Below are 17,390 nucleotides of genomic sequence, written 5' to 3'. Positions count from 1 at the left end.
CTAGCAGAAAGGAAGATATTTGTAGCTTAATCTCCTCCCTGCAAAATGTAGTTGGTGCTGTTGTTTCTGTGTCGTCAGCGGCTGTTCATCCTAGTACTTACATCTAGTCCAAAACTCAGGGCAGAAAACATGAGGCCTCTGTAATGCTGATTGTTCTTTCAAACAGAGTACTTCAGTATAATGACCAAAGATCAAGCACAGAGGAGAATGAAGATTTTTAGCATTAGGTTTATTTTGTAAAATGCTTTGAGAGCAAAAAGTAAATGTTTGGGGGTTTTTTGTGCCACGTTTCTTCTTTCTTTCTATACTTGATATGGTGGTTTTGTGCCTTGCCTGCAGTTTTGCAGTTTAGCTAAATCTTGCCATCTTTTCCTATCTTCTTCTTCCATCTGGAGAAACTAGTATCTTGAATCATGGCTATAAGATTTATCTGATAGGCTTTTAAATCTTTCTCAGTTGTGAGTTATCTAGATTTTAAAGTTGCGGGATAACATACGGTTTTGTTTTTCTTGTTTGGTTTTTTTTTTCCTTAGAGTTTGGGAGTGGTAGGTGTGTTCTCTGTGCTTGTATTACAGAATGCCAGTTTCTTCCGTTAATTCCCATTCTAGCATCAAGACTGTGATTTGAACTTCTGCTGACATTTTTTTGCTGTTCCCTTGCTTTGTTTATCTTGCATACAGGATGATTGTGGAGTTACATCGGAAGGTCTCCAGCCTCATTGAGTTCCTGAAGCAGAAGTGGGCTCTCCATGAAGTGCGTATTGTATCCTTTTTCTGCTTAGTCTGTTGTGTATGCTGTGTCCTGGGAGCCATTCCCTTCCTATTCTAAGTTCATTTCTGCATCGGAAATGTGATTCTACCTCATAAATTTACCAGCCCATGCTTAGTAAAGGCAGAGGTAAGTATCTCAGCATCACTAATGGAGCCTTTCATGGGAAATCCCGTAATATTCCACTTTTACCTCAACTCTTCTCTACTATGATCCCCTGAAAAGCTAGTTAGTAATAAATGAAGCTCCCTACCTTTATTTCATTTCCTTAAACAGTGCGCTTAGTCTGTTCATTATGGATGGGTGACCACCATAGAAGCCTGGATAATAACTGATGATTTTGCTTCCAGTTTCAGCAGAGATTAAGGGCAGATTTTTCCACTTGTTCTATGCAGTTTCACCAAATGAGGACTTAAGCTTCTTGTCTAGGTAGCTACTGCTACCTGTTACGTATCTATATGCTGTGTGAGCCATACAACATTAGAGATATCCCTACCTCTGAACTTTGATCCATGGAGTAGAAGGATTTGTGAGTTAACAGCCATTCTGTTCTTCTGTTGACTGGTATGCTGTGTCCTGTCCTTAGTCCTTTAATTCAGGCTTTTTTTTTTTTTTAATTTGTGAGCCTGGAAGAAGTAGCAGCACAGCACTTGAAACTTAGAAGGATGTCAGAACACGTTAAGATGGAGGTTACTGCACAGAAAGAGGAGTCCGTTTTGCTATGCAGTGACGTTGGGGGTTTTTGCTTGGTTTTGTTGGGGTCTGTTGGTTGGTTGGGGTTTTTTTACAATTACAGTGGTGTGTGAAGCAGAGATAAGTAATTTTGTCTGGAACAGAGATTTAGTTTGTGCTTGTAGCAGGTCTTCAGTGTAGTCCTTATCACCACAAAAGGACTTAATTTCTGATCATAGAGTCTTCGTATCTATGTCCTTGATCAGCCAGTGTTTTGTTTTGTTTTGTTTTTTTTTAACTTGCAAAATAAGCTGCCAGCTGCTTGTTTGGAAGGGGCAGATGATTGTTGTATTCTTTGACAAATCTTTTTTTAGCGTAAAACACTAGAAGAACGGCAGCTTCAAGATTCCAGAGACTCAGAAACAAGAGGCAGCTTCTCAGAGGAGAAAGTGATGCTCCATCTCTTTCCAGGAGAGAACTGTACGCTCACTCCGCTGCCTGGGGTGGCCAGAGTGGTCCACTCCAAGGCTTTCTGCACAGTGCATTGGCAGGAAACTGGCAAATGCAAACAGAACACGAAAGACTCTCACTTACTACCCCCTGCACAAATCTTAGGCATACAGAGTGGTCAGGGGACAGCTAGGGGACAGCTAAAATACACACGGGGAACAGAAGGTAAGGGTGTTGGAAGGGCAGAGAGCACTACAGAGTCAAGCAGAACCTCTCAGCCCACAGCTGAAGTTTCTGTAAGCACTGAAGATGGTGCCCCAGAGACTGGCCTGGTGGAAGGAACAGCCTCAAATCCTGGCATCACTAATTCTCTCCAAAAACCACCTTCTGGACTTCAAGATCCAGGAGGGAACCATGAAAAGCTGAGCTCAGTGGCCTTCTGTGTGGAGGGCAGGGAGGCTCTGGCTAGTGACCAAGCAACTGTGCTACCATCGTGCAGCACAGCTTGTGCTTGCAGTAAGATCCCTGACGTGGAGGAGCTTTCTCTGCTCGATCCATTCCCACGGTACATGAAGTCCTGTCAGGACCTGATCGTCCCAGAGAAATGTTCTTGCACAGACAAACTGCATGGGAAAGACTCTACTCCAGCAGCTGGTGATACTTCTCCTGTGGCTTTTCCAAGCGGGAGGAGCACAGAGACACCTGACTCCTATTCACAGCTACCAAGAGGTGGTGTGGCTTCACCTGGCAGTGGCCCATCCCGATATGAAACTCAGGCTAGCCACAGCCAGGGCCAGCAGCTTGATGCTTGTACCAAGGATATAACGGATTCAGTAATGGAGGATTCTCAAGAGAAGCTGGGCTCCTCATTTCCACCTCCACCTCAGGGACAATCTAGTACAAAGTCTCTCAAGGATGACCCAAGCCGGCTCTCTCAACAGGTTAGAGAAGAAGGATGGAGTCTGCGAACTTCTGAGAGCCTTACGCTGGCTGAAGTCTACCTCATGATGGGCAAACCGAACAAGTTGCAGCTGGAATATGACTGGTTGGCTGTCTTGGAGCCAGAAACCCAGGATGCTAGGGAGCAAACATCTGAGTCAAGTACTGTTCCTGCATGTACCACCTTTCACAAGCAGAGACTCCTAAACTGCCTTTTAAAACTCATCTCTACTGAAGTCAATCCCAAACCAGTAAGTAGCTCTTGTTCATGCTCTGGATGCTAAACTCTTTTTTGATCTGGGGAATAATTGCCCAGTCCTGTTTTCATAGTAAATCAGTGGCCAGCCTTGTCAAGAACTTGGAGATTCCCATGTTTAAAAAAAACCAAGCAAACAAACAAACAAAAAAAACCAACCAAACAAACAAAAAACCAAACCCCACCACAACCTGACTTGCTACAGAGTGGACTTTTCCTCAATATGCTGTATTTGCTTTTTACACTACCTTGTAGTTTCTGGTTTGCTGTGGGTCTCAGTGGTATTACAGTGAACATTTAATGTCACTGCTGAAAAGATCAGTCATGAGGTTAGGCTGGGTACGTGCCTTCTGTTCTCTCAGATACGTGGAGCCATAGAACAGCCCAGGTTGGAAGGGACCTTGGAAGATCATCTGGCCCAACCTTTTGTGGGCAATGGAGCCTAGATGACAAACGGAGCCTCAATGAGATTAATATTCCATGCCAAAACCGCAACCCTTAATTTCCAATGTTTATGTGTAGTTCAAGTTACACTAAGTGTAAGTGTGAAAAGAATTTATTTCTTTGGGATAGCATAGCCAATATAACTGTGCCTGCCACAGTGATTTTTGTAAAAGTTCCCAGACTCTAGGATAGTTGTTAACAGACCCAGAAAAATATCTTATTCCTTAGGCAGACAACTGGGAATGTACTTGCTTTCCTTCTTGTGCCTTGTAATCAATGTTTAATATCTGCCCCTATGATACCTGGGCAGCCATTTCCACCTGGTGCAACTGATTGAAACTTAGTAAAACATCCTTTTAAAGATCAAAAAGACACTGAATTCAACAGATCTGACTGAATTCCTCTGATGGAGATACAATGAGCTAAAGATACCATTTGCATTGTATTCCAGCATAGGCTGCAAATATATCACTGTTCCCAAACACACGTAGTTCTTTGATCTTTCTTTGCTGGTGCAGACTTAAAGCCCTCCGAAGCTCCTTTTGATCCTGATTTTATAGACACAGAATGTAGGATTTCGTACATTTAAAACCCGTCTCTGCTCAGATACAGCTCCAGATACAGACTTTGTTTAAACTGTAAAGACTTTTGGTCTGACATCTCGCAGATCTGTGACACTGTCGTCTCTTTTGGCATCTACTTCTGGTGACACATGTGGCAGCCAGGGATGACATGATTAAATAATGACGAACTACAAAGAAGGACATCTCCTTAGACTTGGGGGGAGAGGGACAGAAGAGGGGGGACAAAACCAGCAGTTATTATTTGCAAGTGTTTTCCTGTCACTTCAGCACTCTTAGTGTCTTAATCAAAGTAGCATAGCGCTCCTGAAAAATAATGATGCTCTTTCAGATATGTACCGTATCGTACGTTCCAATAAAAAGAAGTAGCATAACCTTTTCTTCTATTTGTCAAATACCACTTTATACCGGCTGTGTTTCAGAAGAAGAGATACTCTTCTTGTGGCAGTGGGTGTCGTGGGACTGATACATATTCAAGAGGCGAGGACGATACTTGCTGCCTTATTGAAAGTACTGTAGACTTTTTGAAAGTTTTGTCTGTTAAATCCTCTGCATTTCATCAAATAATGACAGGAACCATAATATTTTTGCCACAGGGTGCTTTAACAGAGGGAGGATTGATTGTCTAGATCCCTGCTATTTTCTCAAGCTAATATGTAACAAAGCCAGAATGGCCAACTGTGCTGTGGTTCATTCTTTAAATGAAGATTACCAGCATAAAACAAACTGTAGCAAATTGCATTGCAGTCAAGTGTGGGTGGTAATTTTATGCCTGTGGTTGCACACAGATTCCTTAAAAAGGGAGCATTTTCTAGAAAAGCATTTAAACAACTTAATGAAATAACTGGATAGGCCTGGAAAATTAGTAAAGCACCTTGCCGTGTGCCTCTTGTTATTGCTGTATTACAGTATGAAATAGGAGAAGGGCTGGGAAAAAATTCAGAACTGTTGGTCTCTGCTTGATTAGAAATAAGAGCAAAGTATTTTTGTCCAGGTGTACTTCCAACCAGAGGAGCCCTCTGGATGGTTAGGCTTTATGAAAATCAGGTTTGCACTGAATTAAAACCAACACCTTTTCCATTACTGTGACAAATCTGTGTCTTTACCTCTTTTTTTTTTTTTTTTCTCCTTCCTTTTTATCCTGGGGTGGTCCAGCACACTGTGTGAAGCTTGTTGAGTGTTAACCCGATCGTAACATAAATTAATGATATTGAACCTATGTGCATTTAGCGGTGTTAAATGTCAGGAAGGGAATTTCAGCTGCCCACCACGCACGTGCAGAGGTGTTGGTTAGAGTACTTAAAGGTATTGTAGTATGTCAGAATTTTTTTTTTAAGCTTCCTAAGTAGAATGAGTTTAACAATATATCTGTTGTAACAGTACACGATATTCATTTAATGTGTGTGCGTTTTTAGACACCCGAGATGAACTCTGTTGCCACGTCACCCATAAAGCCTGCTCAAGAGGAGCAGTCGCTGACTCCTCCGGGAAAGGTGATTGCCATCAGCACCAGGAGTCCAGGTTGTGCTCGAAATCAATCTGCCCTTCGCAACAACAAGACTTTTTCTCCTGGTGCTTCTTCCAGCTCCTCAAGTGAGTATTCATAAAAATCCATTTCAAGAGATCAGACGATTAGTACCTCATCCTGTGATGAGTACCTCCCAGTAATGTAACAGTGGGAGAATGAGTGTTCTTCTTACTCTTATAGACTTAACTGTTTCAGAACAATGGTACGTGTTAATTTGCTTTAGAGTTGTCCTAAATTCAATACTACTTTGAATTTTGAAAAACAGTGCATGTCAATAATACAGTTTACAATCCAGAAGAACTCTCACGAGTCACTCTTACAGAAGATGCTGGCATTTGTTAGGAACTGACTGATAAAGGGTGTGGGATGTCAAGAGAGTGAAGGCTTACAGAGCAGGAGAGTAAATATATGGTGTAAAGTTTGTTGATAAAATAATTACTGAAAATTTTCTGTGCCATTCTGCCATTATAAAATACAGAATCATTATGAATTACCGTTTCTTTTAATAGAAGATAGAGCTGCTACAACTTGTGAGCCCTAGCCATGCAGACCAAGAATTTCAGTGCTGTTCTTTGGTCCAGTTGCATTTGCCAGCAAACGTTTTATGACTTCAGAAAAGTCTGTGAAGGTGCCAGGGTTACTGGGAACAATTGTGATTCTTATGCTGTCCTCTTCACACTCGTGCAGTAAGGAGCAGTGGACCATGAGCAGTTTAACTGATGCTGTAAAACATACTTGGTGCTCTGTGTGGTTTTCATTTTAAAATGGCATTATAGCAATTTCATCTTTATCTAAAGCTTCATTGCGCTTACTTGCAGACAAGGATGTACTTACTTAAATAACTAGTAAAAAGCCAATAATGTAAATTGTTACATTTCAGTGAGATACGCAGGCTTGAAGGACGTATCTTTTAAAATCAGACTTGCAAGTAGAATCAAACTTCCTTAGTTTGCAACGTTCATTTTTACGAGATGATTGTACTTTATGCTTCCCTAATGCCTTGAAAATCCTTTCTGAAGCCTTTTAAGTAAAGGTAAGGATCATCCGCTGAAGATGGCAGACAGAAACAGCAAGAAGATAACAGTACTTTGTGTCTGATCCCCTAGAAACAGACACCTGTTCTGTTTACACAGAGCTTCATTGATTCAAAAACAAATATAATTGTCCACGTTAGTCCTTGATTTGCATCACTGAATTACAGCTATGGTTTAAGATACCATAAGGAAACACATAGTCTTTAGTGCAAAGTCGGGAAGTGAAAAATACAGACTATATTTTCCTGCTTTTGTACAGTACCGAAGATAGCCAAGTTGGCTTCAGCCGAGCTGTTTGGCTTGAACAGAGGAGCACTGAAAGTGTGTTCAGTACAACATTCTACCTAGTTAATTAGTTTAGCTTCGCAGCAGTTCTGCATGGGGTAATGCGCTCAGCTTAGGCCTCAGGTAATGGCATTCCAGCATGTCAAACGGATACCCAAGCCAGTTTGACATCCTCACCTTAAGTTGTGGTGTTTTGGTAGACAAACTGAATCCCTTTTATCAGCACTGATAAGGGTGTTCTGGATCTAAAATAGGATTGTTTGCGGTCTGGGTTGCAATCTTTAATGTACAGTAATTATCAAGCTTCTTTGTATCGTCACATCCATTACTATTAAATGACCGCAGTGATTTGGCTGTCAGAAAGCAAACTGCTACGTTACTTTTGGCAATGAGCCTTCTAGGTGCATTCCCTGATAGACTTTGGTCCTGAGTCCGTCTAGGTGCTAACCGCTTTTTGGTTTTCATTTTTGGGGTTTTCTTAATTAAAGATAAACTCATTTGGCCTTCTCAGTAGAAAATAAAGATTAGAAGATAGCCTGTGTCCACTCCAGAAGAACCGAAAGCATTGGCAAACTGGCAGCTCCACAAAAGCCACATAGCTAGCTGGAGAGACAAAAAAGAGGATGAAAAGAATCATGCAAAGAGATTTAGAAAAAGTGAAGCAACAGCTGTGATGGAGCATCACCTGCAGTGCTTAAAATACCATTATGTAATTACAGTTGGATCCTTTTATTGCTTTTCTTTAAAGATAATATCGTGTGTATTATCTTTAAACAATTCTCTCTAACTCCTGGTCAGGCAGGAGGCACACATTTATATGTTGTTCTGCATTTAATTGATTTTTAGATACATTGGCACACTGTAATTTTAACTAACCTTTGGAAAAACAGCAGAATCTATAGCAGCAGGGTGGAGGTGGCAATTTTGTCTTTTAAATAGGAGGACAATAAAACCTGCAGGTTTATTTGTTAGGTAAATAAAGTTTGATGTTCTTTAAAACGCTTCTCGAATACTGTTGTGTGTACCCGTCTCTGCATTAGGCTTGTGCTGTATTGCCTTCCTGCCCAGGGAGGCAGCAGGCATGACCGAGGTTCATTGCCCACTGCACTTCTTCCCCCTCCGGGGGAGTCAGGGGCCTGCTGCCTCCCCGCTGAGACCCCCAGCTCAGCAGTAGAGGCTGGAGTGCCATGGCGAGCATGGGTGCAAGATGAGTGTGAAAATAGCCGTTGCTGTCTATTGTAACGAAATCCAGTGTTACACGTGCAGTGAGCACTTCTGTGGAAGAGAGTCAGGTACGCTTCTTGGTTATCTCAGAATGACATACTGACAACACCGGTTTTCGTCCTAGCCGGATGCCTGCAGAGTGGGCACAGCACTGTGAAATCCTACAATATTTTTTGAAGTTAAATGTAAATGGAGAAGTTTTACTCAGACCAGATGCCATTATTTCTATGTGCCAAATGTATTTCTAAGACAATCTATCTTTTGAAGGTATTTTGGTAAATTGCTTCCTGCTCTTTCATTTCTCTGTCACCAGAATCACCTTATTGGGGTTGCACTTTGAATTACCGGGGAGGGCCGTAAATAAAACATAAACATTGTAGAATGGGTCTGTGTTTATATTATCTTCCCCTACAAAAGGAATGGTGGATATAGAGTTTGTTTAGTGGGAAGGGCCCTCAAATATTTCTACAAGCTGAATAGATAAACTGGTTAACACAGTCTGTGTGGGGCTTAAAACGGGGTGCTTAAATTCTAGTTTCTTTAGTAGCATAAAATTGCATTTAACTGTCGTCTTCCAAGGATTTCAAAGCAAGTGAATGTTTGCAGTGTCCTTGTGAAGCAGATGCTGTCAGTTTGCAGGCGAGAAATGCAATGCTGTCAGGTTTCAGGTGGGAAAACTGACGTATCAAGAGTTTAATGATTTGCGATCACAAGCAGGTGGTGGCAGAGCCAGAATCCATAAGTCCCAGCTCTCTGTATGATCCTTCAATTACTAAATAGTTACTTTCTTTTTGTTTTCACTTCATTTAAATTGCTGTTAAAATCTTCTAGGTTTGAGAAACCTCCCTAGACCTCTCTTGGTGGCTGGTCCTTCGAGTTCTGGAAGCACTGATGCGGATGGTGGACTCTTTGCAGTTCCTACAACTCTACCACCCAACAGCCGCCACGGGAAACTGTTCTTGCCTAGCAAAGAAGCAGAACTGACCTTCCGGCAGCACTTAGACACAATCAGTGTAAGTGAGATGACTGAATGAAAAAAGTAGCATATTGTGCCTGAGCCAGCTTCCAGTAGGTATTACAGGGTTTTTGTAGTTCATCAGAAGGTATGGGCTTCCCTATGAAGCAGTGCTTCTAGTGATGCTCAAGCATAACATTATATTAGCTGAGATTAGTCAGATTTTGACTATATAACTATGCTTTGAAGTGACATCACCTCTTCAGACCTGAATCTGAATGCCATCGCAGAGCCTGATGAAACTGGTTCACTCTCTAATTAAGTTACTCCAGCAAATATATTTGCCAGGTTTAGCAAAACTGATGTCCTTCTTATCGTGCAGGTCATTTCAATACAACCTCATTGCTGTATTTAATTCAAATACTCATTTTATTTTTATATATACAATCTCAGTAACAACTTCATAGCAAGGTGCAGTAGTTAAGTAGTGAAATGGCTTTTTGGGGAGAAAGCTTTATCTCCATAAAAAAAAAGGAAAAAAAATACATTCCTGGTGGAAAATTTTCCTACTCCAGAAAGAGTATTCTTTCTGCTGAAACAAAACACAGTATTTTAATAAATAGTTACAACTTTATTGAAAAACAGAGTTTGGGGAGTATAATTTATTCTGTGTCTGCATGCTTAAAATACTTCCTAATGCATTTCCTGTTCTTGTCCAGATGCAGTCGGACTTCTTCTTGCCAAAGCCGAGGAAGTTACGGAACAGGCACTTGCGGAAGCCGTTAGTAGTACAGGTCAGAACGATTTGCAAAGTGTGAAATGCCTGTTTTGCTTCCTGAATAGATATCAGCAAGGCTATAATGATTTGCGCCTAACTGAAACAAAAAACTGAACTTCCCTCATACATCCACTGGAAAAGTGAAGCTGAACATATGACGGGACAAACATTTTAGTCTGTATTGTAACCAGCCATGTTATATTCCCTATAGGAGGAATGTCAGCCACCGTAGTAGTCCAGTGCATGAGGCAGTTTGGAAAAAATAAAAAAAGCCCCTCATCTGAGAGCAGGTTCTGCTGTTTGGGCCTGTTGGTACTGATGCACAAGCAGTGTGTTCATGTGGTATCCTGATCTGTCATTGTTGGAGCTGGCGGTGATGTTGCAACAAGATCTCCCTTTACATATTTTTTCCTGCTTCCTGCTCACTAATGGCTGTTAAACTGGGGTGAATATAAGCCTCTGTAGTGAAATAAAACATAAGGCTATTTGAAAGTGCAATGATTTCTGGAAAAAAATGGGGCTTGCAGAGACATGTATGGAAGAGGTAGCCTGTTGTCATGGAACTTTGGTGGTAGTCAGGCATTAACCTCCCTTAGGCTGCTCTGATAACCCAGCAAAAAGGCACATGCCACTGTGAAACCACAGGTGGAGAACATACAAGAAATCTAAATAATAAATAAATCTAAATTCAAACAAACAAACAAACAAAAACCCAAACAAAATAATGGAAACTTGTTTGGGGAAAACAAAGTTACCAAGTGTCAGTATACCCTTTTGTCTCTTCTGCTCTGTGTAAGAGTAGGAGACCTAGAAATTACATACACACTGGTTTTTGGTACTGAGATATTCTGGTCTATGCAACTCCATTTGTTTTAAGAGCTCCCAAGTACATACAGCTCCTTCATTAATTCACACTTGTTTAATTGTAATGGAAGATCAATTTGCACACAGACTAGATCCCATCCTTAGGACCACTGCTGTAATTCTGTGGGAGATTTGAAAATTTCTGCAAGTATAATCAGAAAGCAGTGTAGTTCTAATTAGTATTTCTCTGAGAATTGTCCACGTGGAAATTTTCTCTTATAGTGGTTTACAGCGAAAACACACGATTCCTGTCTGTAGGTTCTTTCTCAAGATTACACAGACCTTATTGCTGTGTCTGTTGCGTGATAGTCATGCCATGTAACTACTCTGCTTATTCTGGAAGGTATCATGAACTTTTGTGCCTTAGAAGATAAGCTTTACCCTCTGTTCTGTGTTTAAATATGTTCTGGTTTATTGTTGTTTCTCTCACGTAGAGAACGCTGCTCCCCAGGCCATCTGGAAATCCATCCCAGCATGTCTGTTCCTTTTCTATCTTATCCAACTCATCCATTACAGGTGAGTCTGCATATCTTCTATCGCTTTTATGCTGCCATGAGATGGACTGGAAAGTGTCCCGTAAAACTGCATAAAGGAATAATTTCTCAAAAGAGGAAAATATCCTTTCAAAACCACAGAGTCATTTACCAGTTACTTGAGTCACTTCCTACAGGATGATGGGATTGTTCTCCTGGATCATTGTTAAGCAAGTCATGATTGTGATAGAGATTTTTTTTTCTTCCATTTCCCAGTATTGAAAGCAGGGAAGAGTAAGGAGTTCTGTACAAGGAGACAAAATGTTGAAATAAATTACTTAGATTATTTTTTTTCTGTAGGGTGTAATCATATGTCTAGATTTTATAATGCACTTTTCCTAGTACCTGGGATACAGTTTAAATTTCGTACAGTATAATCAATATACTGCCCATTTGTCCTTTTTTGCTGATACAGTCTCGAGTACAATGGTAGTACAGGTGATCCCCCATCTCGGCTTAAATCTCAAAATCAACATGGGAGCTTCAGTAACACAGCTGCGCTTGCTGTTGTGTTTTTGTGATAAGGCACTGGTTAGCTTGCGTTACTATTTCAAGTCTGTTTCATCGTCTCCACTACTTGCCTTGCTGGAGCTCGCTACTGCTTGGAATTTATGTGCTTCCATTGAACTGTGTTGTGCTCTGCTTTAAAGATGTTAGATTTCATTCGCTTGAGAGGTATTTAATCCTTCACCCTAGGGAGAGGTTCATTTCGGCCAATCCAGTCCTCACTGACTAAAGCTGCTGTTTCTCGTCCAATTGTGCCCAAAGTTCTTCCAACACAGGCTACCAACCATCTGTCTAGTAAGTCGTTTCTTAAACAGACCGAGAGTCACGGTCTGTTGTGATCTGTATGATGTTATGTTGTTGGTTTCTATTTCTTTGAAAAGGGGTTGTGACAGGTTTGAAAGAAACTTACAGCTTATCTACTAATGTGGGACTATGAATTCTACAAGAAAAAACCATGCTGGTGTACCCCAAGCAAATACTGTCTTGCAGCAAAAGAATAGGTCCCGTGATTAGAATGATGAGTGGGGTGAAAACAACACCTGCCTCTATGTTTTACTTAGAGGATTCTCTGTAATGGGAAGACACTCAGATGCTCTAAGTGGATTTTAAAAGAGCTGGGTGAGGTTGAGTCTGCAACAACATAGGTTTTTTATATTGAGTCTAAATGGCTGCTAGAGGCAAGCTAACGAAATAAGGCTATGTTGTTTTTATAGCTCCTCTAGTAAACCATAGGAAATTTCTAGAAACTGCATAACCAAATACTTAACAATTTGCAGGACAAAACAAGAAAAAATAAAATAGAAGGAATGGGTCAGGGTGTTTCTCTAAACTCTTTTGATATACCTGATAACATGTTGGAACAGGGCAGAAAAATTAAACATTTTAGCTGAAAGAACTGTTATACTTTGTGAAGAGGAACAAGTGATAGAGCTGATCAGATAATTACCATTTTCGCTGTTTGCATGTGTTAAGTTTTGACTCTGGGCAATTTTTAAAAAATGATCTTTTAGATGAGTCGCAACAAAGTAATTGCCTGAAGAAAAGGCTTGTAATGTGGTTTTTGCTTTTTTGTTTCACAAAAGGTGCTATCGACTTGGCAGCTAAAAGTGCTGGTATTATCCCTGGTAGCCCTGTGCCTGTCCTGGATGCAGATGGTTTGTCAGGTGTATCTCCATTGTCACCAGATGGAGTGACCGCTGTGGTAACAGGGCAGGAGTCAACAGTAGCGCACCAGAACGGAGGCTCCATCGCCACCGTAGAGGTCAGAGTCTCTTGAGCATGCTTTTTAAAGTAGTTAAGTGTCTTGCTCTTTCAATGTGTAAAAAAGCTGTATTATTAATAACTCTTCAATGAGCTTTCTCCTGGAGCTTGCTGGTAGATGCTTTTATTGTGGCAAACCCAGTCTATGTTGTAGAGTGTGTATTTTGGGGTTGAGGGATCAAATCATCATCACATTGAACAGATTTCCATCCTACAGAATAGCTTTCAGCTGTGAGAGTGTTGAAGTTGGCCACCCAGAAATCTGGGCTTGAAAAGAAACGATAGCATTTCAATAGACAGTAATTCAGGAAGGAATTTGGGGCAAAACATGGACTTCTAGGGACGTATTTGGAATGGAAACTGTGATTTCTCCTTGCCATTTCTTTCATTGAGACCCAGATACATGTTAGTCCATGTCTTTTTCTCAGGGAGTTGATGGACAATTTTGAAAGGCATGATAGTAAAAAGAGCATGCATAAATGGTGGTAGGCCCTTGTCTCTTACCTCCCCAGCTATATTTGCAGCATCTTGTGTAAAGGCATGTCACTCACGTGATTTCTGTTGTGCTTCTAGGGCTCGGGCCCGGGCTGTCGGGTTCCGTTCATCAGCCTACCAACACGGCACGAGCAGGAGGCAGTTCCTGATGGTTTCCAGGTAGAGTATGTGTTGAAAGAACAGTTGTATGAAATGGATAATGTTCTGAAAACACCACTGGTATTGCTAGTTAAGACCCCTTGCTCCCAGGTAGCTGTACACCATTGGTACTGTTTTGTGGGAATTGAAATCTCTAGCGTCTAAAGAAATTTAAAGAAAGAAATTTAGGAAGGCTGCTTAAATTTATGTGGGTGCTATTCTCTAAAAAAGCAAAGTGAAGCTGACAATCTCTGACCTCTGAAGGACAAACAGGTTTTATGTACTGATACAATGGAGGTTTTGCAATTGCTCTGCTATATCATACATGTGTATTTAAGACATCACAAAGAAAGATTTCAGCAATTGGCAGCCCTGCTGCTTGTACGTTGCTGAAGGAGGAATATTCAAGACTAAAAGTGTGATTGTACTGCCAGCATCCTCTTCAGAGAATAATGTGGTTTTTTTTTTTGTTATGCTGGATCAAATAATACATAGATACTTAAAAAGTAACTGTGGCAGCACCTGAGTTGTAAGTGTTGTCATCCTGTCCCCCACTTCCTTCTCCAGTGGGATCCAGGACCTTGTGTTGGATATTTAAGCCTCAGAATACAGGTTTTTCTTTTTTTCAGTGGAAGCACTTTCCACCCTTCCTCTGGCAGGTACGTGCAAAAAAGGTCAAATTAATTTGTTTGGAGAGCATAAAGGAGAGGAAGACTTTTTTATGGGACAGATGTTAGGACATGAACCTACTAGGCATTTCTTTGTGGTAATAGGGCCTTAGCTTCTAGTTCTTGCTCTCAGGACAGCTTTGTATACACTACATCAGAGAAAAATCACAAACGGCTCTATGATGAGGTACTAATAACGAGACTCCTTAAAAAAAATCAATTGAGCTTGGGAAGTCTGGCTGTAAAGAGGAGTGAGTTAGCAGTTTAAAATATTTATATATTCTTCAAGTAGTTATAGGGGTTTTGCCTATACAAAGGCAAATTAATACTTAATTCTTAAGAACTATCTTGTAGGTTCATCGATATCATGTTAATTTTATTATTATGATTGTTTCTGTTATGTAGGCTGTATTAAATATTCTTTGGAATGTTACAGACCAATATTTTTTCACATGATTTGGCATATTTGTTTAGGCTTACAGGTATTTTTCATGAAAATAATACAAATTTATTATATAAACAATATATTCCTAAAATTTTAGGAATATTATCTGCTGGATTATTAGTCCTCTTTTTTTTTTTTTTTTTCCGTTAAAGTCTGATTTTAATCTGATGCTTAGGAGCTCAGCTGTTGCTTTTCAGACAGATTTCCAAGTCCTTCGTAAATTTATGAACAATTAACTCTGTTTCTTGTAACAGGGCACATCAGTCCTTTCTCTGTCAGAACTGTCCAAGACTCCCCTCCAAAATGGTCTTTCCACCCCTCCACTTCCCTCCTCAGAGGCTTCCAGTACCCGGCTCTCTCCTCCCAATGTTTCTGCTCTCTTGGATATTTCTCTGCCCGGGCCACCTGAAGATGTGCTTTCTCAAGGAGAACCTGCCACTCAAATCAGTGATTCCATCATTGAAATAGCTATCAGCTCTGGTCAATACAGTAAGTCTGAGCTTAGCTAAAGTCTTCCTATTTTTTTTTTATCCCCCCCCCCCCCCTTTTTTTTTTTTTTTTTAAATCCCTGTCATATTACATGTCAGCAGAAACTTTTCCAGGAAGCTGTTCTTGGCTTGTTTTTTTTGTTTTTTTTGTTTTTTTACTATCTGTTGGAAATAAAATTATGTGCCTAGCCTTTATTTTCTAGCATATATAGGTGGGGTTTTTGTTGTTGGGTTGGGTTTTTCTTTTTCCTTTCTAAACATAAATTGGTGCAGTGTCCTGTAACTTTACCGCATTGACTGAATCAGTGATTCCTGACATTGGCTTACAGGTGAAGGTGTTTCTCTCTCTCCTGCAAAGCTGAATGGCAGTGACAGCTCCAAAAGTCTTCCGTCCCCATCCAGTAGTCCTCAACAGAACTGGATTGCCTCTCCCAGCCATGATCCCCAGTGGTACCCCAATGACTCCACAGACTCGTCTCTCAGCAGCTTGTTTTGTAAGTGTCAGTACACAGAGAACTGCAACCAAAAAAGCTCTTTCCTTTAAAAAAAAAAAAAAAGCACTGTTTATTAGAAGTGAATCCTTTGGAAAATCATAAACCCAGTAGAACATTTGTAGAATTCTTCCCTTACTTCTTGCTTTCATTTCAACAGTGTTGCCTTGAATACGTTTTCTTTCTCTTTACAAGTCTGTTCCTGAAAAGATCCTATTGCTAGACTGGGGCCCGTACCTTCAGACAAATAATTCCTTGGCACTTCTTTGTAGTCTGTTTGGAGCCTGACTCATCAGTTAGGTTGAGACATTTTGGCTGTTCTGCCAAAATGAAAAGATGCCCTTGGCTCTGCTGTTGGAAAAATAGGCTTCATTCTGTGCTTGGTGAGCATAATCTCAAAGACATGAGATCACTGCGTTTGTTTGGGGTTTGGTGGGTTGGTTTCTTAATTAATATTTAATAGGGCCAGTGTAATGAGTCTCTGTGCTGTTAGCAGTGTGCTGATGGCGTTCATGCTGGTAACAAATAATTTTTAACAGATAGAAGAAAGAGATAGCTGTCCTCCATTTTCGATTTCCTTGTCCTTCTCTTTATCCTCCCAGTTGCGAACATTCAGTGCAGTGACTTACTGATGTGCCTGTTCTTTATAGCAAGTTTCATCTCCCCCGAGAAGGGACGAAAAATGTTGCCAACTCCTGTTGGGACTGCCAGTGGCACCTCCTTACTGGGACCCAGCCTCCTGGATGGAAACTCACGGGACTCTTTTGTGTCGCGGTCTCTGGCAGATGTAGCAGAGGTATGTCATCAGATTATATTCAGCTGTCTGCCTCCTTTTGTAGTGCAGTATTATTGTATGTTGTCCATCATACCTTCCTGAGATACTTGAGGCAAAGATGCTTTGACATCTGCACTTCAGCTTAGTAAAACAGTCTTAACGGAAATATGTAAAATGACTGGAGGGGGTATACTGCACCAGAGCTGGTACAAGAAACTGTGGTGAGCACCTTCGACCTAGGTTCTTTTTGCCGTGGGAGGTCATGTTTACTATGTTGGATGTATCTGTTTTGACAGACAGCGTTGTAATCCGTATGTTTTGTGTGTCGTGCTTTGTAGAGCAGGAATCGAAAATACTGAAGATGAGAGAGAGGTTAATACTGATGCAGCTACAGTACAGTTGGAGGACTGATAGAAAAAATAAATAGTTCCAGAAGGAAGAAGCAGGAAATGGTTAATACTAAGTTACCTGCGAGAATGGTGGAAGGTCCTACGCTGCTGAGTTATTTCCTCTGTTGATAGAATTATCCTCCTGATTTGAAATCTTTTGAAGGGGTAGAGTGGAGACCAGCAGTTATTAAGGCTTTGATACGCTTGAGGACAGAGCTCCATTTCAGAGGGACGGAGACAGACAGGAGGAATGAGGTACCAAGAACATTACGGAATTCAGCAAGGACAAATGCAAAGTCCAGCCCTCGGGAAGGAATAACCCTGACAGCAATACAGGCTGGAGACTGGCTTTTTAGGACACAGCCCTACTGAGAAGGATGTGGGCATCTTGATAGACAGCAAGCTGAAATGAGCCAGGATGTT

At 40.9% G+C, this 17,390-nt stretch overlaps 1 protein-coding gene across 3 annotated transcripts in view; it reads left to right on the top strand.

Annotated features, from left to right (window-relative positions):
- CRAMP1 (cramped chromatin regulator 1) overlaps positions 1-17,390 on the top strand; it is a 52,561-nt gene that overhangs the window by 28,790 nt on the left and 6,381 nt on the right. For 2 of the 3 annotated variants that reach the window (XM_087733399.1, XM_087733398.1), the window contains exons 9-20: positions 681-762; positions 1,815-3,080; positions 5,526-5,703; positions 9,013-9,194; positions 9,856-9,930; positions 11,213-11,294; positions 12,008-12,112; positions 12,901-13,079; positions 13,652-13,732; positions 15,079-15,313; positions 15,642-15,806; positions 16,454-16,599. In XM_087733399.1, coding sequence (XP_087589525.1) covers positions 681-762; positions 1,815-3,080; positions 5,526-5,703; positions 9,013-9,194; positions 9,856-9,930; positions 11,213-11,294; positions 12,008-12,112; positions 12,901-13,079; positions 13,652-13,732; positions 15,079-15,313; positions 15,642-15,806; positions 16,454-16,599 — 2,776 coding nt within the window. Of the gene's footprint in view, positions 1-680; positions 763-1,814; positions 3,081-5,525; positions 5,704-9,012; positions 9,195-9,855; positions 9,931-11,212; positions 11,295-12,007; positions 12,113-12,900; positions 13,080-13,651; positions 13,733-15,078; positions 15,314-15,641; positions 15,807-16,453; positions 16,600-17,390 lie in introns of those variants that run through there. The other variant, XM_087733400.1, reaches the window with a different exon arrangement.

This window comes from Nipponia nippon, unplaced genomic scaffold, assembly GCF_047370975.1.
Source record: "Nipponia nippon isolate SJK-2023a ecotype South Korea unplaced genomic scaffold, ASM4737097v1 scaffold_5, whole genome shotgun sequence".
Lineage (NCBI taxonomy): Eukaryota > Metazoa > Chordata > Aves > Pelecaniformes > Threskiornithidae > Nipponia > Nipponia nippon.
This window is presented reverse-complemented; position numbering and strand designations above follow the sequence as displayed.